This window comes from Symphalangus syndactylus, chromosome 10 (genome assembly GCF_028878055.3).
Source record: "Symphalangus syndactylus isolate Jambi chromosome 10, NHGRI_mSymSyn1-v2.1_pri, whole genome shotgun sequence".
Classification (NCBI taxonomy): Eukaryota; Metazoa; Chordata; class Mammalia; order Primates; family Hylobatidae; genus Symphalangus; species Symphalangus syndactylus.
The window spans coordinates 83,453,391-83,477,643 of record NC_072432.2 but is presented as its reverse complement, the minus strand read 5'-3'; the positions used below and the strand labels follow the sequence as shown (position 1 = coordinate 83,477,643).

The 24,253-nt window shown below is 38.2% G+C and overlaps 1 protein-coding gene across 4 annotated transcripts in view; it reads right to left on the bottom strand.

Annotated features, from left to right (window-relative positions):
* The window catches only part of PDCL2 (phosducin like 2), a 35,551-nt gene that overhangs the window by 5,634 nt on the left and 5,664 nt on the right, over positions 1-24,253 (bottom strand). For all 4 annotated transcript variants that reach the window (XR_008660432.2, XM_055294663.2, XM_055294661.2 and 1 more), the window contains exons 2-5: positions 19,781-19,901; positions 18,483-18,573; positions 7,620-7,763; positions 334-542 (exon numbers count right to left, since the gene is read on the bottom strand). Coding sequence is in view for 3 of the 4 variants with exons in the window: in XM_055294663.2 (XP_055150638.1) it covers positions 334-542; positions 7,620-7,763; positions 18,483-18,573; positions 19,781-19,901 (565 nt within the window). In the remaining variant the exon portion in view is untranslated. The remainder of the gene's footprint in view (positions 1-333; positions 543-7,619; positions 7,764-18,482; positions 18,574-19,780; positions 19,902-24,253) is intronic.

Below are 24,253 nucleotides of genomic sequence, written 5' to 3'. Positions count from 1 at the left end.
AATGAGTAACGTATATTTGCGGGTTGTGGCTGAAGACCAGCCTAACAGGAACAGAAACTAGCAAGCACTGAGAAATATAGTTGGAGAGGTGGGTGGAGATTCTAAAGGAGAAGATTCTAAATTTTTAATTTACTTGAGACTGAGAACTATTAAGGATTTTAAGCAAGGGGGTGTTATTAGAGTATTACTATAGGAAAATTAATCTGGAGGCATATAAAAAGAGACTAGAAGCAAGGAAAAAACCTTGGTACTAAGGAAGTAAACTTTCAGGATACTTGTTAGTTTGTGGATGTTTTCACCTATCATTTTTATAAACAAAATTTGTAACATTACCTTCCAGCTTGAGATTTATCCCTCCACATTCTATAATTCCAATGAATTTGGCTTCTATCTGACCATTTTTATAAACAAAAATTGTTGGTAAACAATTGTCATGGTAATGTTGAATACAGCTATTCACGATGGCTTTAACAAATTTAGTTTCTGGAAACTTTCTTGCTAGAAGACTAAGATGCTGGTTAACCAACAAACACATTGGGATGCTAAAAAGAGAAACAGTACACACAATCTTTAACAAATGGACTACTCATCTCAGTCTAATGAAATAAGTAAAATATTGCCATGGCAAAAATATCTTAGATTAATATAAAAGCATATTATTATCATCCTGTATTGTTACCTTTTGCAATGAAGAACTGTATGTAGAGTCCTCTGGTTTTTATTGCAAGCATCATTATAGCCTGGGAATGAAGCTAGCTACCATGGCAAGCTGATGCTTAACTTAGGGAAACTACATCCAACTGAGCATCAGTTTGGTTCAAGCAGGTTCCCAGTTTGTAGGAAAAAAAAAAAAAAACAGGACACTTCTAGGAAATCCTTTGTAGTTCTGAGTTGAAACAAAAGGACCCCAACCCTTGTTGCCATCATGAGCTTCTTTCCATGTAATGAGTTTACCATATGCAGAACTGTATTTCCTGACTCCAACAAACTTCTTCCACAGTCTTTGGAATCCCACTCCATGCCATATCCTGGTGGCCCCATTATCCAGAACTATTCCTTACCAGAAATTTAATATTGATTGGAAGTGTGACCACAACCTCAGTTCTTCCTGCTTTATCACTTAATTCTCATCACACTCCTTGATCGATTAGTCCCTTTTCTCCCAGTTTATCAAATTTTCAAGTGAATCCCTTCACCTCTACTTTATTCCACATTCCTTCCATCTCCCTTGAGACCTTTGTTGGTTATTCTGCTTCCCCTCTTTTCCTGTTTTCTCATCTTTCCTTCTCCAAAGACTCTTTCTCCATTTTACATAAACATATTCAATTTGGGCTGGGTGCAGTGGCTCAAGCCTATAATCCCGGCACTTTGGGAGGCTGAGGTAGACAGATCACTTGAGGTCAGGAGTTTAAGACCAGCCTGGCCAAAATGGTGAAACCCTGTCTTTACTAACAAATGCAAGGTTTTAGGGGCCAAGGGAAAACTTCTTTGCCCTCCAAAGGAAGGTTCGCTGAAAGATCAACTAACAAAAGGCAGATTAATTGGAGAAAAGGCACACAAGTTTATTAACATGCACATGAGAGAGGAAACACAAAGTGATTACCTAAACCCTCCAATGGGGTACAGAAGCTTATATGCCATCTTGAGGCTACAGAAAGAATGGAGGCTCTGGCATGGCCAAAAACATGTTATTGGGGTAAATCAGGTTACAGTGACAAGACAGGCTATGGGAGGCAGAGAAGAGCAGGCCTGGCTAGCAAAAGTGATGTTGTTATGTAGATGAAACCTTACAGGTAGCAGCCCTCAAAGAGAATAGATGGTAAATATTTCTTTTAGACCTTTAAAGGCATCAGATTCTCAGTTAACTTTGGTCCTAGATCAGACAAGGGAAGGCCCTCAGAGAAGGCCTGACTGCATGAATGCAGATGTTCTCTACAGTTGCAAATCTCCTCCACAAAAGACAGCTTTACGGGGTTACTTCAGTTTTGCTGGCTCTCTGAACACCCATCTCAAAATATGTCAAGAAAGTATATCTTAGGGTAAAATGTTTTGATTTCCTTCAAGGTGAAATGAGTCCACTAATATCTAATTCAGAGAAGTTTTATAATTTTCATTAGAAATTTTGTCAGAATGAAAGCTCAGTCAGTGGTACAACAGATATTTGTGGGGTGGGTCAGTAGTGTGAATGGCAGAAGGCAGGTAGGTATTGGTGGCAGTGAAAAGTATAGAATTAAGAGAATATTGCATAACAGATTGTGATGCAGGGAGAAAGGGTTGCCTGAAGACAGTTCTGACAGCAAGTAGTAGGGGAACAAATTTGATGTTGGGGTTCAGGGCCAGAATTTTAACCCCAGAAGAGCTGTAAAATATGAGGCAGACCTCTAACATCACAAAACAAGTTAAGAGCCTATTTATGGTATTCAAGCTTCAAAATATACACTTGGGTATACGAATAATATAAAAGCCCCAAATTAGAATTGGGGTACAGGCATAAGATTAAATAAAACCAGAAACAAGACTGACTTAAAGCTAAATCATTAGGCTTACTGGTCCAGGTTGAGTTAGATCCCTCTAAGGCACCTTAAGGAGGCTAAGCCTTCATTTGGATAAAAAGTGGGTCTAATCCTATCAATTTAATGGCAAAGAGGCATTGAAATTATAGAATTTAGGAGCCTAATCAAAAAACAAACACCACCCTTTTATAAAATTGACAGAAAGTAGCTAAAAATGAAACCACCTTTGTAAAAATTTTAACAGTGAGAGAATTATGACAGTGAAAGAGATCTGATCTAACCAACCCCATCTTCCCTTTAACCTCCAAACTGCCCTGAATCATTCCTCGACTTGGGCCAAGCTAACTTTGGGAGAAATTCAGTTTACAGTTTAAATGATAATAGCTTTTCCCTAAAACTAAAACCACCTTTGTAAAGCTAAGGGAAGACTAGGTTAGGAGGATGAGAGGAGCCTGAATTCTGCTAAGATACACACTTAATTACCAGCCATTATTCTGGAAGTCACAAGATTTGCAACTTCCTCAATTACTCCTGCAGGTAACAACACTATTGTAGAACGTAAGATTGGTCTTTTTCATATATCTTTTAAGGTTTTTGCATTTCTGATGACTGATGCCTCTACCTGGACCCACCAAGCAGTCCTGTGGCCCCATACAGAAGCGGACTTAGCACACATGAGGACTGTATTAGTCTGTTCTCATGCTGCTAATAAAGACATACCGAAGGCTGGGTAATTATAAAGGAAAGAGGTTTAACTGACTCACAGTTCAGTATGGCTGGGGAGGCCTCAGGAAACTTATAATCATGGCAGAAGGGGAAGCAAACACATTCTTCTTCACAGGTGGCAGCAATGAGAAGTGCTGAGCAAAAGGGGAAAAGCCCCTTACAAAACCGTCAGATCTCGTCAGAACTCACTATCACAAGAACAGCATGAGGGTAACTGCCCCCATGATTAAATTACCTCCCGCCAGGTCCCTCCCACGACAAATGGGGGTTATGGGAAATACAATTCAAGATGAGATTTAGTGAGGACACAGCCAAACCATATCAAAGATCATTTTCTACATCCCTATGATTGCATTCCCAACCAATTAGCAGTACCCATTCTGGCAAACTATCCTTGAAAAACCTCAGCTTCCAAATTTTGGGGAAGGCTGATTTAAGTAATAATAAAACTCTAGTTTCCTGTTCAACTGGCTCTGCATGAATTAAACTCTTTATTGCAATTCTCCTGTCTTGATAAATTGGCTCTATGTGGGCAGCAGGCAAAATGAACCCATTCGGTGGTTACAAAAACATAAATTAACAGCTGTCCTTCAACTTTACAATATTAAAAAGCTGTAAGTAAATCCATTTTTATTGTTGTTGTTTTTTTTTTTTTTTTTGAGATGGAGTCCCGATCTGTTGCCCAGGGTGGAGTGGAGTGATGTGATCTCAGCTCACTGCAGAGCTGCCTCCTAGGTTCAAGCGATTCTCCTGCCTCAGCCTCCCAAGTAACTGGGATTATAGGGACACACCACCATGCCCGGCTAATTTTTTTGTACTTTTAGTAGAGACAGGGTTTTGCCATGTTGGCCAGGCTGGTCTCAAACTCCCGACCTCAGGTGATCCGCCCGCCTCGGCCACCCAAAGTGCTGGGATTACAGGCATAAGCCACCGAGCCTGGCCAGTAAATCCATTGTTAAAAACTAAAGTTTTCTAAAGAATATTTTTAACACAATTATTTTCTGTTATATTTTATAAATTTGGATTATTACAGATTAATTTTCAAAATATATGCTTTATACCAACACAGGAATGTATTTTCCTTTTTCTTTTTTTTTTTTTTGATTTGGAGTCTTGCTCTGTCACCCAGGCTGGAGCGCAATGCGCGATCTTGGCTCACTGCAACCTCTGCCTCCCAGGTTCAAGCCATTCCCCTGCTTCAGCCTCCCACATTGCTGGGACTACAGGCATGGACCACCAAGCCTGGCTAATTTTTTTTTTTTTTGTATTTTTAGTAGAGATGGGGTTTCACCATGCTGGCCAGGCTGGTCTTGAACTCCTGACCTCAAGTGATCCGCCTGCCTCAGCCTCCCAAAGTGCTGGGATTACAGGCAATGAGCCACTGCACCCAGCCCCAGGAATGTATTTTCTTAATGTCCAGAAAACTCGTATGTAATACTTTAGAGTGGCCCAGAAAAACCTTCTGAGAAGGTCACAAATACTTAAAGTATTATGAAACCACATCCTTCTTTTTGAGTCTATCAAAGCATACAATTTGAAGCAGACTAAAACACATTTAACCTCTTTATGAATTTTTTTAAAATTATTTCTAAAAACTAGTAATGTATCTGGAAGTAACCATTAAACTAGATAATTTTACTTAGAAGCCATATCTACTCTGCTAACCACACAGGATCAGAAAAAACATTCAGTAAACCACTTTACTATATAATATTTACCACAAACAGATCCCTGTTTTATAAATGTCCGTGTTTCTCATCCTTATTTGTGAGATCTACAAGCAGCATTTACAAACTGGTTAACCAAATAAATAGTATAGGTAATTTGGAAGTGAGATTTCAGGAAATAACTTTTCTCTGAAGAATGCAAGTCCTTTCAAATGTTTACCCCCACGGAGTCATTAAAATGAGACAGCAGGCCAGGCACAGTGGTTCATGCCTGTAATCTCGATACTTTGGGAGGCTGAGGCAGGAGGATCACTTGAAGCCAGGAGTTTGAGACTGGTCTGGGTGACATAGCAAGACCCCATTTCTACAAAAAAATTTTAAAACCTGGCCAGATGTGGTGGTGCAGACCTGTAGTCCAAGCTACTTGGAGGACTGAGGCAGGAGAGTCATTGCTTGAGCCCAAGCATTCAAGGCTGCATTGAGCTACAATTGTCACTGTACTCTAGCCTGGGAAACACACTGAGACCCTGTATCAAAAATAAAAAGAGAGAATTACAACCTACTCCCTCCTTGACCTATGTATTCATCTCTTGAAACTGCTTGCTATTGCTTGCAAGTAGCTATAAATCAACCCAATAATACTTCAGGCACTGTAACTTTTATAGCTTAACAATATATGGCCAATCACTAATCAATGTTATTTCCTTAAGCCAAAGAGAATTCCTGACAAACAACTTTGTATCAGTCCACTCCCTGTCCTCCTTTTATGTCTTCACAAACCTGCTCATAACAAAGGCTAAAGGGAGATCATATCCAAAGTTACTTGGGTTTTAGTCTTCTGGGCAGCTATCCTCACTTTGGCTCAAGTAAACTCTTTAAATTATATTTTGTGCCTCAGCCTCTTCCTTTTAGGTCAACACATTCTTTTACAGACTTTAAAACTACCTAAAAATTAATCTACCAAGAGTTTCAGTTATAATAAAATAACTTTTATGGGGCATTTTCTTTTATGGGGCATGTTGTCCTGTCAAAATTTGACTCAGGAACTGCTAAGTATAGCCATACAGGCTATACAGGGTTATATACAGGGCTATAATTTGCATAAATTGCTCTGTATATAATTTCCCCGAGGACCTAAAGATAAAAACATTTATTATTCAGAGATTGAGATAAGGACAGTGAAGGTTGCTGTCATGGTCTCTGTTCCTAGAATGGTTTATAGCCCTGAGGCAGAGGGGTAGGGACCTAAAGCTAGAAGGACTGAATGAGAGAAACATTCAAAAGTCTACTTTCCCCATTTACTAGGCAAGACTGGTGAGGCCTAGGGACAGCGGGTTATACTTAGTACAACCAGGTATTTTTAAATTAACTGTCTTGGAGGAATGGGGGAGCACAGGGGTGCAGGGAAATTGTTCTATTAGAAGAGACTTCAGAGAGCTGATATATCTAAATGTGCTGCATAATTCTTGATTGACTCCTTGTCCGAAACATATGTATTCATAAAAGAATTTTTAAGTCAGTCGGGAAAATCTGAGTAAGGATGACATATTAGATGGTATTAGGAATTACTGTTAATTTTGTTAGGTGAGAAAATGGTATTGTGATTATGTAGAAGAACGTTCTTGAAGGGATTCATAGTATGCCACACCAAAATAAGCCACTCTGGCATAAGGATTATTTTCAGCTAAAGACAACTGAAAAGAAACAGACACAAGAAGAATATTCTCCACCCAGTAACATCCTCACTCCTGTCTCTACCAGGAAGGGCAGGACACTCTTAATCACTGGATAAAGCTCTAGATTCTTATCATCCCAATGAGGCACCAGAGGAATCTATATAACAAACCTTGCTAAAACAACCTTTAATTTCTATTAAATTAAACACTCTAAATATCAACCATATAGATTCAACAAGTTGAATACATAGTTTCACCCATGTATTTACCATCCCACAGTTTGTCACTCCTAGAAGCTCAGAGACCCTTTCTATTGTCTTATCACTTCTCTACAAATTTGCTGTTCTTTTGTTAAGAATCTATATAAGTCCAAGTTCTAACCACCCCTTTGAGTTACTTATCACTGAGCTCTCCTATGTGTATGTGTAATGCACTTGTTAATAGACTTCTGTTTGTTTTTCTCTTGTTAACCTGTCTCTTGTCAGTCCAATTTGCAGGGCCCCAGCCAATAAACCTAAAATGGGTAGAGGAAATAGAATTTTTTTCTTTCCAACACCTTTATGTTTTGAAGGTGCATGCTGAAGTACACAGGAATAAATCATCATGCTATGTTCAGTTTACTTTCAGTTCACTTTCTACAAATGCAAATATACACACACACAGAAACAATTATATAAATATGGCAAAAGGTTACTTGTTGAATCTGTATGGTTGATATTTAGAGTGTTCATTTTCTCATTCCTTCTACTTCTCTGTTTTTGAGATTTTCTATAATAAAAAGTTTTTAACAAAACTACCAAAGAGTGCTTATTTTTCTAAAAAGTGTGACAAGTTCCTGAAATTAGAAATGAAGAGATCTTAAAATACCTAATCTAATCCGTGAAGCCAATGACTATCAAAAACTCTATGGATGTATATGTGTGCAATATATAGTTGCTTTTTCTTGAGTACTGTATACACTTTGTAAAACCTTAAGACCAAAAATATGTCTTTTAAAATAGTAGTATATGAATATTTTGAAATACTACGGTAATTACCTTGATCTGTATAGATGAATTATAACCCACACATCTTTTTCTGCATTTGTGACTTCATTCACATACTGATTTCCAGAAATTTCTCTTAATTCTCCAAATTTTTGTTTTTTCTTAAGAGCTTTCCATTCCTGTAACCGCTTCTTTCTAATTAAAACATGAAATTAAATTACATAAGAATACTGTCATATTCTTAAGGTCATTCTCATATGTAATAACAATTTAGGGCAATGAATATAATGCCTATCCATATCAAACACTTTAAATGATGGGATAACCATGAATGATCTTATAAAGCCAATTTCTCTTTTTATATGCAAATTTGTGTTATCATGGATATTGGAAAGTATAAGAAGTTTGCTATTGACTTTTAAATTTGTTTGTATTTAAGACTAGGTTTAAATCATAGCTATAGAGAGTTTATCTAGATGTTGTGCCAACAAATTCTCATGTACAAGTTGAATACTTCATTAAGGAGAATAATGATATCCAACATTTACCAAGTGCTTGCTACGTTGCCAGGCACTATTTTAAATACATAACATTAATGAACTTAATCCTTGTAAAAATGTTACAAAGCCAGTACTATTATTATCCCCATTTAAATGTTAGTAACTATCATGCTAAGATGATCTTCACTTCGAAGCCTTTGTGGATATTTGTAATTACTTGTTATAAATACAGATTTATTATAGATAGAGAGGTAGTAGAGGAGAGTGATTATGAGCTTGGATTCTAAGCTCAGACTACACTGGGTTTAAATGCCAGTTCCAGTACTAGTTAATAGCATAAACTTGGGCAAGTTATTTAATCTCTCTACACTTCAGTTTCCCTAACTGTACATGTGAATAATACTGATAGCTACTCACAAGGGATTACTGGGAAAAAAATGAAATAATACATGTAAATTTCTTAGCAGGGTGTCTGACACACTGCGAGCATTCAATAAATGTTGCTACCTATTTATCTATCCATAGAGAACCTTGAAACTGTTTAAAAAACCAACTCTCTCAACATTTACATAATTTGACAATTTCGCTGTTGAGTGCCTGGATTCATGAAGCAAATCTAAATGGTTTCTGACTGTCTGCAAGTTTATTAACATTTAATGATTCTATACCTCTAAGTTCGCTGGGAGTATTTACTCCCTTTCTTTCTCTGTGTATTAACCATATTTTCTTATTTTATGTATTCTTGATGCTCTGGCATCTGACACATTGCTGATTCTGTAGAGTCTGCCCCTCCCAGGGCTAGTGAACTCCATGACATAGCAAACACTCTTCAAACACAAACCAATCAATCTAGGGCCCATACCCTCAATCACTTCATTTATCAGACTGAGCCATGATCCCCCGCCCTAATCATTCCAGGGCCAGGTACCAAACAACTAGAGATAGCCTCTACAGCCCAGAGCCCACCAAAATTATTGAAACTAGCCAATCCTAACGCTGCTTACCCTGCCTTGTCATGCTTTTCCCACAGAAACCATAATAAAAGCTTTATGCCCATGCTTTCCCCTTGCTCCTTCTGACTTCTGATCAATCCAGGTGCTTCACTGCATGGCCCCTGTGTGGCATGATGTGGCATGCACCCCTCCTCTTGGAAACTGTGAGTAACCAACTATTCTTTCAATAGCAACCATATCCTGACACACTTGAATAAAAACAAAACCCTGGGTACATTATAAAACATTTTGACCTTATTTCCCATGCTAGAAACATTTCAAGTAAAACCTCTTACTTTACGTAACCAGTAATCCAAGCAAAATCAAACCTAGAGGAGAATGCCAAGGATAGTAACCCAAGGCTGGGGACCTCTCATAGTTTTCAAATTGAAGTCCTTCAATTTTTCCTCCACTGGCCCAGATATTTGGAACCTAGAGTTACTCCACAGTTCTTCTGGGAGCCCTACTTTGTTTGCACCGAGTATCTAACTTCCTGCAATTTGATCTTACTGGCTTAATATCATTCAGAAATTTCAAAATATTATTGTTCCAGTGATGACACCATGCTCTAATGGTGCAACTATCAACAACTTCCCTTCCTCCTCCCCTCTTCCACTTCTTCCTCCCCTCTTCCACTTCTTCCTCCCCTCTTCCACTTCTTCCTCCTTCTCATTTTTCTCTGTTATTTCAGTGGAATTGGGCAGGGGAGAACAGTAAATACATGGGCTGGTTTTGCCATTAGAAGTTCACACAGTGTTCAATGGCCTGCATTTTTCACCTAACAAGCCTATCAGTTGGGATTCAGTTGGATAAACAGAAGGCCCACTAGCTATTTTAAGCAGAAAAGAGCTTAATATGGGGGAATTAAATGCTTTATCAACCCAATAAAAAGAAGGAGCAGGCTCTAGGCTGGGATACCAGGAATGACTCCCAGAACAACATGCAAAACTGGTATGCCAAGGCTTTCTCTACCACAATCCAGAAACTAGGGAATCTGGAACTACCACTCCATTGTTGGCTTTACTATCAAACTATTCTGAGAATCAGAAAGCCAGTGTAACAACTTTTGTCTCTAGAAACCTATCTCCTTAGTAATAATCTGAGGATGAGAAACTGTTGCCAAAATAACGGCTCCATTGGATACTATGCTCCATACCTGGATGACGGGATCAATCATATCCCAAACCTCAGCATCATGCAATATACCAGTGTAACAAGCCTGTATGTGCATCCCCTGAATCTACAATAAAAGTTGAAATTATAAAATAAAAAAAGAATAATGGCTCCAAAACCATGATGCAAATTCTAGATTAGTACCAACTAAATGGATGCTTTGTGTGTTTCTACTTTTTTTTTTTTCTTTGGGATGGAGTCTGTCTCTGTCGCCCAGGCTGGAGTGCAGTGAGCCATCTCAGCTCACTGCAAGCTCCGCCTCCTGGGTTCACACCATTCTCCTGCCTCAGCCTCCTGAGTAGCTGGGACTACAGGCACCCGCCATCACGCCAGGCTAATTTTTCTATTTTTAGTAGAGACAGGGTTTCACCGTGTTAGCCAGGATGGTCTCGATCTCCTGACCTTGTGATCCGCCCACCTCGGCCTCCCATAGTGCTGGGATTACAGGCGTGAGCCACCGCGCCCGGCCGTGTGTTTCTACTTCTTTCCCCACTTAATTCTGAATTCACATCCCCGGTGAAATGTCTAAATCATATTCTTTACCACAATAAAGTCTGAGAAATATCCTTTTAGTTTTTTAGCTTCCATGGTACTGGAATACACCAAGAGAAAGGGGAATATATGTCAAAAAGGCCAATTTAGTATTATATGCCACAAACAATATACTGCAGATTTGTTTATTGCTATGTATAATTTTTTTTCATCTTTTTAGCTAGAAGAGCTTCTGAGCTGACTCCCTTGTTATTTTACAGCTAATTATCTATACAATAACATTTGTCTCTCCTTTTTTGAATATTACATCTTTTTTTAAAAAAAATCTTGTCCTAAGGTACTGGCGAGGACCTATTGTATGGTGTTTAATAACAGAGATGGGGCCTGGCGTCATGGCTCAAGCCTGTAATCCCAGCACTTTGGGAGGCCAAGGTGGGCAGATCAGTTGAGGTCAGGAGTTCAAGACCAGCCTGGCCAACGTGGTGAAACGCTGTCTCTACCAAAAAATACAAAAATTAGCCGGGCGTGGTAGCATGTGCCTGTAGTCCCAGCTACTCCGGAGACTGATGTAGGATAATCGCTTGAGCCCAGGAGACAGAGGCTGCAGTGAGCTGAGACTGGGCCACTGCACTCCAACTGGGGCAACAGAGCAAGACTCTGTCCTCCTCCCCCCAACAAAAAAAACAGAGATTATAGTGAACAATTCATCTTTTTCTCATAATAGTAACTTTTAATGTTTGTTAAAATTTTTATCAACTAAAAAAAAGTTCCATTACTTTAGCTTATCACTAGTTTTTGTTTGTTTGTTTGTTTGTTTGTTTTTGAGACAGAGTCTCGCTCTGTCACCAGGCTGGAGTGCAGTGGCATGATCTCGGCTCACCGCAACCTCTGCCTCCCGTGTTCAAGCGATTCTCCTGCCTCAGCCTCCCATTTATCACTAGTTTTTAAAAAATATTTTCTTGCTGTTTTGTTTTTACTTTAAATGAGGAATTTGCTTTAAATCAGCACTAGCAAGATAAGTACAGAATTTCTTAAGAACAAGTAATATTTTTAAACATTCAGGTACAGAAATGAAAATAATGCCATAATTTGGTGGCAACTAAATTTGTGATTTTGATGTGGAATATGCAAATAAAAGAATTTCTATTTATGGTATTGCTCTTTAATCTCTGTGGTAGAGACAGGTAGGGTGATCATCATTATAGCTTTCTCTTCTGGGGAAGCTACATTTACCTGGAGGACTACATTTGCCAGCTTGCCTTGCAGTTGGATTAGGGTCATGAGATTAGATTACAACCCATGCCACATGAGTGAAAGTGATATATACATTTCAATGACTCATCCCTAAAATGTCCCACATGACCTTTCACACTTTCTGATTCACACAACTGGATGTAAAGGTTTCTGAGATTATGTAGCCCCTAATGAAACAGCCCAGGTTCATAGTCATCACCTGGAGGAGAGCTACTCAGGAGAACTATAGGATAAGCATCAAAGAGTTGTGCAACCATCACCACTAATTCAAAAACATTTTCATCACTCCACAATAAACTCATATCTATTTGTAGTTACTCCCTATCCCCTATCCCAGGCCCTGGAAACCCATATCTATTTGGTAACCAATAATTGCGTTCTGTCTCTATGACTCTTTGTACTAGTTTCTTTCCCCTAGCATGTTTTCATCCATGTTGTAGAACATACTGGTACTTCATTTCATTTCAATTATGGCTGAATAGTATTCCACTATATAGATATATCACTTTTGGTTATCTACTCATCAACTTATGACATTTAGATTGTTTCCATTTTGGGGTTATTGTGAATAATGTTGCTATGGCCATTCCTATACATGTTTTGAATTTTCTTAGGTATATACCTAGAAGTGGAATTGCTGGGTCATATGCTAACTTTATATTTAACCTTTTGAGGATCCACCAGACTGTTTTTCAAAGTGGCTGTACCATTTACATTCCCAGTGGAAATTCAAAGGGTTCCAATCTTCACCAACTTATTTATTATAACCACCTTAGTGTGTATGAAGTAGTCTCCCAATGTAGGGTCTTCCCTAACTCCAATAGTTAGTGTCAGAATTGAAATGAATTGTAGAACACCCAGTTGGTGTCCAGAAAGTTGGAGAATTGGTTGTGGGGGACCCTGCCCCAACATTTCATGTTGGAAGTGGTATGAGTAAAACACACCAGAGGAACTAAAAAGTACAGTAACTAAAATAAAAAAAAATACATTGGAGAGTTCCAAAAGCAGATTTGAGGAAGGAGAAGAATCAGCAACCTTGAAAATAGGACAACTACAATGATCAAATCTGAGGAACAGAAAAAAAAAAAGAATGAAAAAAATAAACAGGGCCTAAAGGGTCTGTGGGATGATACAAAGCAGACCAACACACATGTGCGAATCTCAACAGAAAAGAGAGAGAAAAAAAGCATACAGAATATTTTAAGAAATAATGGTTGAAAACTCCCCAAATTCGATGAAATACATGAATCTAGAAACCCAAGATGTCCAACAAACTCCAAGTATGATAAAAGTATGATAAACTCAAAGACACATGGTGATACATCATAAACTAATGAAAGGCAAGAAGAGACAATGAGAATCTTGATGGCAGAGAGAAGCGAGTCATCACATACAAGGGATCTTCAATAAGACTATCAGCCAGTTTCTCAGTAGAAATTTTGGAAGACAAAAAGGCAGTGAGTTGATATTTTTTAAATGCTGAGAGAAAACAACTGTAAAGCAAGAATTCAATATTTGGCAAAACTATGCTTCAAGAATGAGGGTAAATTAATGCATTCCTAGATTTAAAAAATAAAAATAAAAACAAAAAAACACCAAGGGACCTAGACCTGCCTAAAAAATATGTGAAAGGAGTCCTTCAGGCTGAAATGAAAGGGCACCAGATAGTATCCAAAGCCACATGAAGAAACGAGGAACATGGTGAAATTAACTACATAGGGAAATATAATAGCCAGTATTACCGTTTGGCTTTTACATAGGAAAATGTAAAAGCCATTATTGGAATTGGTTTCTTTTTTTTTCTTTTTGAGACAGAGTCTTGCTTTGTTGCCTAGGCTGGAATGCCGTGGCGTGATCTTGGCTCACTGCAACCTCCGCCTTCCAGGTTCAAGCAATTCTCACACCTAGCCTCCTGAGTAGCTGGGATTACAGGCGTGTGCCACCATGCCCAGCTAAATTTTTTGTATTTTTTTAGAGATGGGGTTTCACCCTGTTGGCCAGGCTGGTCTCGAACTCCTGACCTCAGGCGATTTGCCCACCTCGGCCTCCCAAAGCACTGGGATTACAGGCGTGAGCCATCATGCCTGGCCTAGAGTTGGTTTCTAACTTCTCTTTTTTTCCTGTATGATATAAAAGGTAAATACATAAAGCAATAATAATAAATCTATGTTAATGGATGCACAATATATAACAATGTAGTCTGTGACACTAACAAATAAGGAGAAGGATAGAGATGTGTTTACATGCTATTGACTCTAAGTTGGTATTATTCAAAGTAGGCCATTGTAAGATGTTAATTTTTATCCTTAAGATAATCACTATGAAAAAAACTAAAAGATAACACAGAAAATGAAAGAAGAAGGAAATAAAAATGGTACACTACAAAAATCAACTAATTGTGAAAAGAAAGCAGTAATGGAAGACTTAAAAAACAAAAATTATATAAGAAATACAGAAAACACCTAAGTAGCAGAAGCAACTCCTTAACAGTACTTTAAATGTAAGTGAATTTTAAATTAATGTGATTAATCTCCAACTAAAGGCAAAGATTGGCAAAACAAATTTAAAAAAAAGCATGTTCCAGATTTCTCAGTCCTTTTTTTTTTTTTGAGAGAGTCTTGCTCTGTCGCCCAGGCTGGAGTGCAGTGGCACAATCTCCGCTCACTGCAACCTCTGCCTCCCAGATTCAAGCAATTCTCCTGCCTCAGCCTCCTGAGTAGGTGAGATTACAGGTACAGGCCACTACACCCAGCTAATTTTTGTATTTTAGTAGAAATAGGGTTTCACCATGTTGGCCAGGCTGGCTTGAACTCCTGACTCAGGTGATCTGCCTGCCTTGGTCTCCCAAAGTGCTGGGATCACAGGCATGGGCCACTGTGCCTGGCCTTCTCAGGCCTCTTTTATAAGAGCATTAATCCCATTCATAAAGGGGGAGCCCTCATGACCTAATTACCTCCCTAAGGCTCCACCTCTTAATGCCATTACCTTGTGGGGGGATTAGGTTTCAACATATGAATTTGGGGGGGACACAAACATTCAGACCACAGCACCATCATTTAGTGGTTTTTATGGAGGTTTCATTAGATAGGCATGATTGACTAAATCATTGGCCACTGGTGATTAACTCAATCTCTAGCCCCTCTCCCCTCTCCAGAGAGCAGGGAATAGTGTTAAGAGTTCTAACCTTCTAATTACATGGTTGGTTCCTCTGGCAACCAGCCCTCATCCTAGAGCTACTAGGATCCCCTCCACCAAGGATCATCTCATGAGCATACCAAAGGTACTTTTATCACCTAGCAAATTCCAAGTATGTTTGTGTCAGGAACTGGGGACAAAGATCAAATATACATTTCTTATTATCACAGTTCCAGAATATCTTTTATTCCTGTTTCTAACTTCTATTTCTTTATTGCTATTCTCTTTTTGATCATACATTATATTCCTATCTTTTTAGCTCTTTAAGCATCCGTTAAGATAATTGTCTTAAAGTCTTTGTCTAGTAAGTCTGACTTCTGGGCTTCCTCAAGTACATTTTCTGTCAGTATATTTTGTTCCTTTGAATGGACTATACTTTCTTGTTTGTGTATACCTTGTGATTTTTGTTGAAAACTAGACATTTGAATCCTATAATGTGGTAACTTTGGAAATAAGTTCTCCTCTTTTGCCAGGGTTTTGTTTTTGTTTTTGTTTTTGTTTTAATTGTTGTAGGCTGTCTTTGTGCTGGGGATCATTCTGAGGTATAAGCTTTAAGGTCTTCTCAGGTATTTTTTGAACCTGCATCTTCCCCAGAGTAAATGCATTGGCTTTCTATATTTTCCCAAAAGCACAGTTGGTTTTGAATCTTTAAAAAGGTTATAGCTCTTTTAAATTCTCTGATAGCTGCCTGAGCCAGTGGGGGTTCACACAATGGCAGTCAGCCTCTGTCCCTGTAAATCCATGTTCAGAAGCAGCAATCTGTAATAAGAACACAGAACCCCAATATTTGGAGAAGAAGGTCCCTATTGTCCACCCTGGCTCTGCCAAGCTGTGTCAGAAATACAGGTTGTCAGCTGCCTGTCATGGAGCTAGGGGTTGAGTATGAACAGCTGCTACTGAACTGAGGGCTGAAATCAACTGATACTGCCATTTACCAGCCAAGTTTTCACTTGGAAACTACAAGCATTCAATATTCTCCCGAGTACTAAAACAGTCACTTCAGACAGTTCCTGCTAGTACAATCTTTGATTAGGTAGAGATGGATTTTTGGAGCTTCCTATTCTGCTATTTTCCCTGATGTCTCATTAGTGGGTTTTTTTTTTTTTTTAAAGAGTTCTTCAATTAGGGTTTATTTGAAGTTTTCTTATAATTAAAGTTATGCATTACTGCAAACGATACCACAGAGGTGATATGTCCTTCTCAGTGCAACATACCAGGGGTTACTTGATCACCTCCCAGCATATTTTACTGGTGATATTAGCCTTGATCATTTGCTTAAGATAGTATCTGCCTATAAACTTACTATTTCCTCCTTTATAATTACTAAATATTTGGGGAAGAATTCTTTGAAATTATGGAATATCCTGTTTGTGTTTAAACTTTCAACCAATCATTTTAGCATCCATCACTGGATCTTACCCATAGGAAATTACCACTGTTCTGATGGTGATTTTTCTATTTCTCTAATTTCATTTGCATTTATTAATTAAAATTCTTCTGTAAGGGACAGAGATTACTTCTTCCAAATTTGTTCATGTATTCAGTTATTTATTTACATCACTATGGACTTTTATAAATTTATTTCATTATTTGCTTTACAATCCTATCATATAATTATTGATTTTGTTGTTCAAGTTGTTCTAACTTTGGCCCTTGGGAGATCTTTCCATTTGACTCCTGGGACTTTTTTTTTTTTAAGTACTTCCTTACACATAAGATGCTTCATATTCATATTATACTTTCCTAACACACACCATGGGATCAAGCAGTTCACTAAGGAGCACTGATTCCTGTTATTAGAGAATAGTATTTATTTGTTTTTTGTTTGTTTGTTTGTTTGAGATGGAGTTTCACTCTTGTTGCCCAAGCTGGAGTGCAATGGCACGATCTTGGCTCACTGCAACCTCCACCTCCCAGGTTCAGCGATTCTCCTGCCTCAGCTTCTCAAGTAGCTGGGATTACAGGCATGTGCTACAACGCCTGGCGAATTTAAAGACACGGGTTTCATCATGTTGGCCAGGCTGGTTTCAAACTCCTGACCTCAGGTGATCCACCCGCCTCGGCCTCCCAAACTGCTGGAATTACAGGTGTGGGTCACCGCACCCCGCCTGAGAAAGATCTGAGTGCTATATCTGCTCATTGCTCCTGGAGTATTGCTGTTCTAACTCCATTCACTGTTGGCTTTTGATTTTTATTTTTGTTTTGTAGAGACAGGGTCTTACTATGTTGCCCAGGCTGGTCTGTAACTCCTAGCCTCAAGCAATCCTCCCACCATAGCCTCCCAAAGTCTGAGATTACAGGCATGAGCCACTGTGCCCAGCCCCAATTCACCGTTTTTTTTTCGAGGTGGAGTTTCACTCTTGTTGCCCAGGCTGGAGTGCAATGGCACAATCTTGGCTCACCGCAACCTCTGCCCCCCGGGTTCAAGAGATTCTCCTGCCTCAGCCTCTGGAGTAGCTGGGATTACAGGCAAGCACCACCATGCCCAGCTAATTTTGTATTTTTAGTAGAGACAGGGTTTCTGCATGTTGGTCAGGCTGGTCTCGAACTCCCGACCTCAGGTGATCTGCCTGCCTCGGCCTCCCAAAGTGCTGGGATTACAAGCATGAGCCACCGTGCTTGGTCCACTGTTTTTTTATTGTTAAAATGACCTTGCATTGCATTCCTGCAACCAATACTACTTGATCAAGATTTATTATTTCCTTAAATTGCTGGACTTAATTTGCTAATATTTCCTTAAAGATTTATTGTTTACAGTCATGAGGGATATTTGTAGTACTCTGTTTTAGTGATGTCTTTGTCTGGTTTTAGTATCAGGATAAATACTGGTCTTGTAAAAAGTATTTTAGAAATTAGAACAGGTTCATACATTTCCCAACTTATTTTAGTTGTGAAGTAAGTTGGGAAATGTATGAACCTGTTCTAGTTTCTAAAATAATTTGTTTAAGAATAGTAATTAATTATTCATGAAATGATAGTCACCTTTGACAGACATCATGCTAGAAGGAAAATCATGGCCATCTTTTTATTGGCCTTTTATTGCTATTTTCCACTTTAATCATATGTAGCTTGATGAAGTTATATTGTACATGATTGGATAATTTTCTATTAAATCAAAGGCAAAATATTAAGAAAAAATGATGTAATGATGTAATAAAATTCCACCTTATATAAAGGGAGTTTCAAAATGTTACTTAAAAATTAGTTTTGTTCTTTGTAAAATCTATTTGACAGGACAAATCTCTTTAGTTTTATTCTTATAATACTTCATTCAAAAATTTATAATTAACCCAAATGAATCATTGTACCTATATGTTTCAATAGCTTGCATATCTTCTTCATCAAATTCATCTTCAGCCTCCTTCAGCTGTGCAAGAGTCATCTTTTCAAATGGTTTCACTAAAACAACATAAATTATAGATTATCAAATTGTTTAAAAATTTTTTTACTATACAGTCAATGTCTAGAAAAAACTGTCTTATACAAAGGAGATCAACAGTATCTTTAAACAGCCAGGTGTGATGGAATCCCAGCACTTTGGTAGGTCGAGGTGGGTGGATCACTTTAGGTCAGGAGTTCAAGACCAACCTGGCCAATATGGTGAAACCCTATCTCTACTAAAAATACAAAAATTAGTCAGGTGTGGTGGCAGCACCTGTAATCCTAGCTACTCGGGAGGCTGAGGCAGGAGAATCACTTGAACCTGAATGGCTGAGGTTGCAGTGAGCTGAGATGGCACCACTGCATTCCACCCTGGGCAACAAAGTTAGACTTGGTCTCAAAAAAACAAACAAACAAAAAAGAGTATCTTTAAACAAACATAAAGCAGCCAGCCACCAAAAAAAGCTATACATATTATAGAAAGTATAACATTAAAGTATTACTCCCTCAAAGTTCATAGAACTGACAGGCTACATTTAAAACTAGGTATGAAAATCAATTAGATTTCATAAATTTAGATTTCCCTCAAGTACCTGGAAATCTTGATAAATAATACATACTATAAAGAATGATCAAATATATGGTAATAAGGTAGAGGGACATGTTGGGAGAAGAAAGCTCACGTGGTTACGCACCAGGATATTTCAGCTCTGTTATTAATTAGCATGTGATTTTCAACATGTGAAATTAGTCATTTTAGGTGTCGTATCCAAATACTGAAAGTAGTTGAGGGTTATATTAAATGTTTATTTGTTTTGTTTTTTGAGATGGAGTCTTGCTCTGTCGCCCAGAGCAGTGCAGGAGTGCAGTGGCGCGATCTTGGCTCACTACAAGCTCCACCTCCTGGGTTCACGCCATTCTCCTGCCTCAGCCTCCCGAGTAGCTGGGACTACAGGCACCCGTCACCACACCCGGCTAATTTTGTTTTTGTATTTTTAATAGAGATGGGGTTTCACCGTGTTAGCCAGGATGGTCTCAGTCTCCTGACCTCATGATCCGCCAGCCTCAGCCTCCCAAAGTGCTGGGATTACAGGCGTGAGTCACCGCGCCCAGCCTATATTAAATGATTTCTAATGTCCTCTCTCCCACTATATTCATGAAATACCTTACTACTAACTTAACTGTATTATTCCTATCATCCAGCCCACCAAATCTACAACCATACCCATTGCTTCTTTCTGTAAACGTAAAACCATTTCTTCAATTTCGTCTTTTGACTCTTCTTTAGGAGGAAGAATGCCGAAATCTCTTAAAATGTCATTCCATTCTGTATCTTCATTGGGATCCTACACAAAAAGAAAAGAAAATTAACATGGTTGTACACTTTAATATGTATTTGGAAAATTCATTAACATGTAGCACTTCCAAGTATTCAATTGTTCATGAACTCTACAGTTAATTGGTTTTGAAGAATAAAGCAAAGTGACCTACTTTTTCCTGCTTCCCAGCACTAATGGGATTATATGCTCCACTGAAAACTTTAATAAAATATCAATTTAGAATACATATATAGAATATTAAGGAAGTATCTCCTAAGTCATGGAAAATTTGCTGAAGACTGTATTGGGCAAAACCAATTCACATCATACACAAATACAGTTTGGTTTCTTTTTCTACATAAGCATTCAAGACCATCAGATGAACTTCCTTTTTTCTTTTTTTATTATACTTTAAGTTCTAGGGTACATGTGCACAACGTGCAGGTTTGTTACATATGCATACATGTGCCATGTTTGTGTGCTGCACCCATTAATTCGTCATTTACATTAGGTATATCTCCTAATGCTATCCCTCCCCCCTCCCCCAACCCCACGACAGGCCCCGGTGTGTGATGTTCCCCTTCCTGGGTCCAAGTGTTCTCATTGTTCAATTCCCACCTAAGAGTGAGAACATGCGGTGTTTGGTTTTTTGTCCCTGTGATAGTTTGCTGAGAATGATGGTTTCCAGCTTCATCCATGACCCTACAAAGGACATGAACTCATCCTTTTTTATGGCTGCATAGTATTCCTTTTTTTTTTTTTTTTTGAGACAGAGAGATTCTTGCTCTATCACCCAAGCTGGAATGCAGTGGCACAATCTTGGCTCACTGCAACCTCCACCTCCTGGGTTCAAGTAATTCTCATGCCTCAGCCTCCTGAGTAGCTGAGACTATAGGCTTGCTCCACCAGGCCCAGCTAATTTTTCTATTTTTACAGGGATTCCCCATGTTGCTCCGGCTGGTCTTGAACTCCTGGCCTCAAATGATCCTCCCTCCTCAGCCTTCCAAACTGCTGGGATTATCTTTGCTAATTTTAAAATTGGGTTGTTTTCTTACTACTGTTATTTGAGTTCCATATATATTTTAAGTAGTAATGCCATGTCAAGTGTATTGCTTGTAAATAGTTTTTCCCAATATATAGATTGTCTCTTCACTTTGTTAACTGTTTCTTTTGCTGTGCAGAAGCTTTTTAGTTTAATGTAATCTTGTCTATTTTTGCTTTTGTTGCCTGAGCTTGTGAGATTAAATCCAAAAATTCACTGCTTGGACCAATAGTGTGTAGTTTTTCCCCTGTATTTTCTTCTTGTATAGTATTTTCACAATTTCAGGTCTTATATTTAAGTCTTTAATCCATTTTTAGTTGATTTTTATAGATGGAGTGGGATAACAGTCCAATTTCATTCTTCTATATGTGGATATCCTATTTCCCAACACCCATTATTGAAGAGACTGTCCTTTCCCCCATCGTGTGTTCTTGTCCCCTTTGTCAAAAATCAATTGACTGTAAATGCATGAGTTCATTTTTGAGTTCTCCATTGGTCAATGTCTATTTTATGCCAGTACCACGCTGTTTGGATTACAATGGCTTTGCAATATACTTTGAAGTCAGGTAATGTGATGCCTCTAGTTTTCTTCTTTTTGCTCAAGATTGTCTTAGCTATTCAGAGTTTTTTGTAGTGCCATATGGATTTTAGAATTGCTTTTTTCTACTTCTGTATAAAAGGGCATATTAGAATCTTGATAAGGATTATATGGAATCTACAGATTGCTTTGGGTAATATGAACACTTTAACAATGATTATTCCAATCCATGAACATGGAACATCTTCCTATTTATTTGTGTCTTCTTCAATTTCTTTCATCAACATTTTATCATTTTCAGTCTATGAATTTTTCATGTCCTTGGTTAAATTTATTCCTAAGTATTTACTTTTTTGTAAATATTATAAATGGGATTATTTTCTTGATTTCTTTCTCTGATAGTTCATTGTTAGTATACAGAAATGTTACCAGTTTTTTGTTGTTGTTGTTTTGTTTTATTTTGTTTTTTGAGATGGAGTCTCGCTCTGTTGCCCAGGCTGGAATGCAGTGGTGCAAACTCAGCTCACTGCAACCTCTGCCTTCTGGGTTCAAGCGATTTTCCTGCCTCAGCCTCCCGAGTAGCTGGGACTACAGGTTCCTACCACCTTGCCCAGCTAAGTTTTGTATTTTTAGTAGAGATCAGGTTTCACCATGTTGGCCAGGCTGGTCTCGAACTCCTGGCTTCAAGTGATTCACCCACCTCTGCCTCTCAAAGTGCTAGGATTACAGGTATGAGCCACCATGCCTGGCCAGAAATGCTACTAGTTTTTATACTGATTTGGAATCCTGCAACTTTACTGTATCCATTTATTAGTTCTAACAGTTTTTTTGGTGGGGACTTTAGGATTTTATAAATACAAGATTACATAATCAGCAAACAGCAACAATTTCACTATTTCCTTTCCTGTTTGGGTGCCTTTTATTTATTTCTCTTGCTTACTTGCTCTGGCAAAGACCTCTGGTACTATATTGAATAGACGTAGTGAGAATGGGCATCCTTGTCTACGAAAAAAAGCTTTCAACTTTACCACTGAATATAATATCATCTGTAGGCTTGTCATCTATGCCTTTATTGTGTTGAGGTACATTCCCTCTACACCTAATTTGTTGCAAGTTTTTATCATGAAAGGATATTAAATTTGGTTGAATGCTTTTTCTGCATCTAACAAGATGATCATATGATTTTTGTCCATACTTCTGTTAATGTGTGTCACATTATGTTAATGTGGTGTGTCACATTTGTAGATTTGCATATGCTGAAACATCCTTGCATCCACAAGATAAATCCCACTTAATTGTGGTACATTATTCTTTTAATGTACTGTTGACTTCAGTTTACTAGTATTTTGTTGGGGATTTTTACATCTGTGTTCTTCAGAGATAATGGCTTGTAATTTTCTTTTCTTGTAATGTCCAGGTCTGGCTTTGATGTCAAGGTAATGTTGATCTTGTTAAAAAGATTTAGGGCTGGGTGCAGTGGCTCATGCCTGTAATCCCAGGACTTTAGCAGGCCGAGGTGGGTAGATCACCTGAAGTCAGGAGTTCGAGACCAGCCTGGCCAACATGGTGAAACCCTGTCTCTACTAAAAAATACAAAAATTAGCTGGGCACAGTGGCAGGCACCTGTAATCCCAACTACTCGGGAGACTGAGGCAGGAGAATCACTTGAACCTGGGAGGCGGAGGTTGCAGTGAGCCGAGATTGCACCATTGCACTCCAGCCTGGGAGACAAAGTGAGATACTGTCACACACACACACACACACACACACACACACACAAAGATTTAGAAGTATTCCCTCCTTTTCTGTTTTTGGAAGAGTTTAAGAAGGACTGTTATTAGTTCTCCTTGAAATGTTTGGTCGAATTTACTGGTGAAGCCATCAGGTCCCAGACTTTTCTTTGATGGGAGACTTTTTATTGTTTATTCAATCTCCTTATTTGTTATTGGTCTGTTTAGATTTTGTATTTCTTCTTGATCCACTGTTGGTAGGCTATATGTGTCTATGGATTTATCCATTTCTTCTAGGTTATCCAATCCATTGGCATGTAACTGTTCCTATTAATGTCTTACAATGCTTTGTATTTCTGTGGTATCAGCTGTAAGGTCTCCTCTTTTGTTTCTGATTTTATTTGAGTCTTCTTTATTCTTAGTATAGCTAAGGTTTTGTTAATTTTATATTTTCAAAAAACCAACGATTTTCTTGATTTTTTCTATTGTTTTTCTAGTCTTTATTTCTGCTGTTTTTTATTTCCTTCTGATAAATGTAAGCTTAGTTTGTTCTTTTTTGTTGTAGGCATTTATTGCTATGCATTTCCCTCTTAAATCTGCTTTTGCTGCCTTCCATAGGTTTTGTTGTAGTTCCATTTTTGTTTTTCTCAATATATTTTAAAACTTCTCTTCTAATTTCTTCTTTGACTCGTTGATTGTTCAGTAGCATGTTGTTTAATTTCCACGTTTGTTAATTTCCTAAGATTTCCTCTGTTATTCATTTCTGTATAGAAAAACTGTACTCATTAAATAATAGCCCCTCATTCTTTCCTCTTCCAAACTCCAGTAAACCATTGTTCTATGTTCTACTTTCTACCATGTATTTGACTATTCTATGTACCTCATGCAGGTGGAACCATACAATAGTTGTCCTTTGGTGACTGGCTTATTTCACTTAGTGTGTTTTCAAGGTTCGACTACATTGTAGCATGTAGCAGAATTCCATTCTTTTTTAAGGTTGAATAATATTCCATTGTACCTATATACCACATTTTGTTTATTCATCCATCAATGGACATTTGGGTAGTTT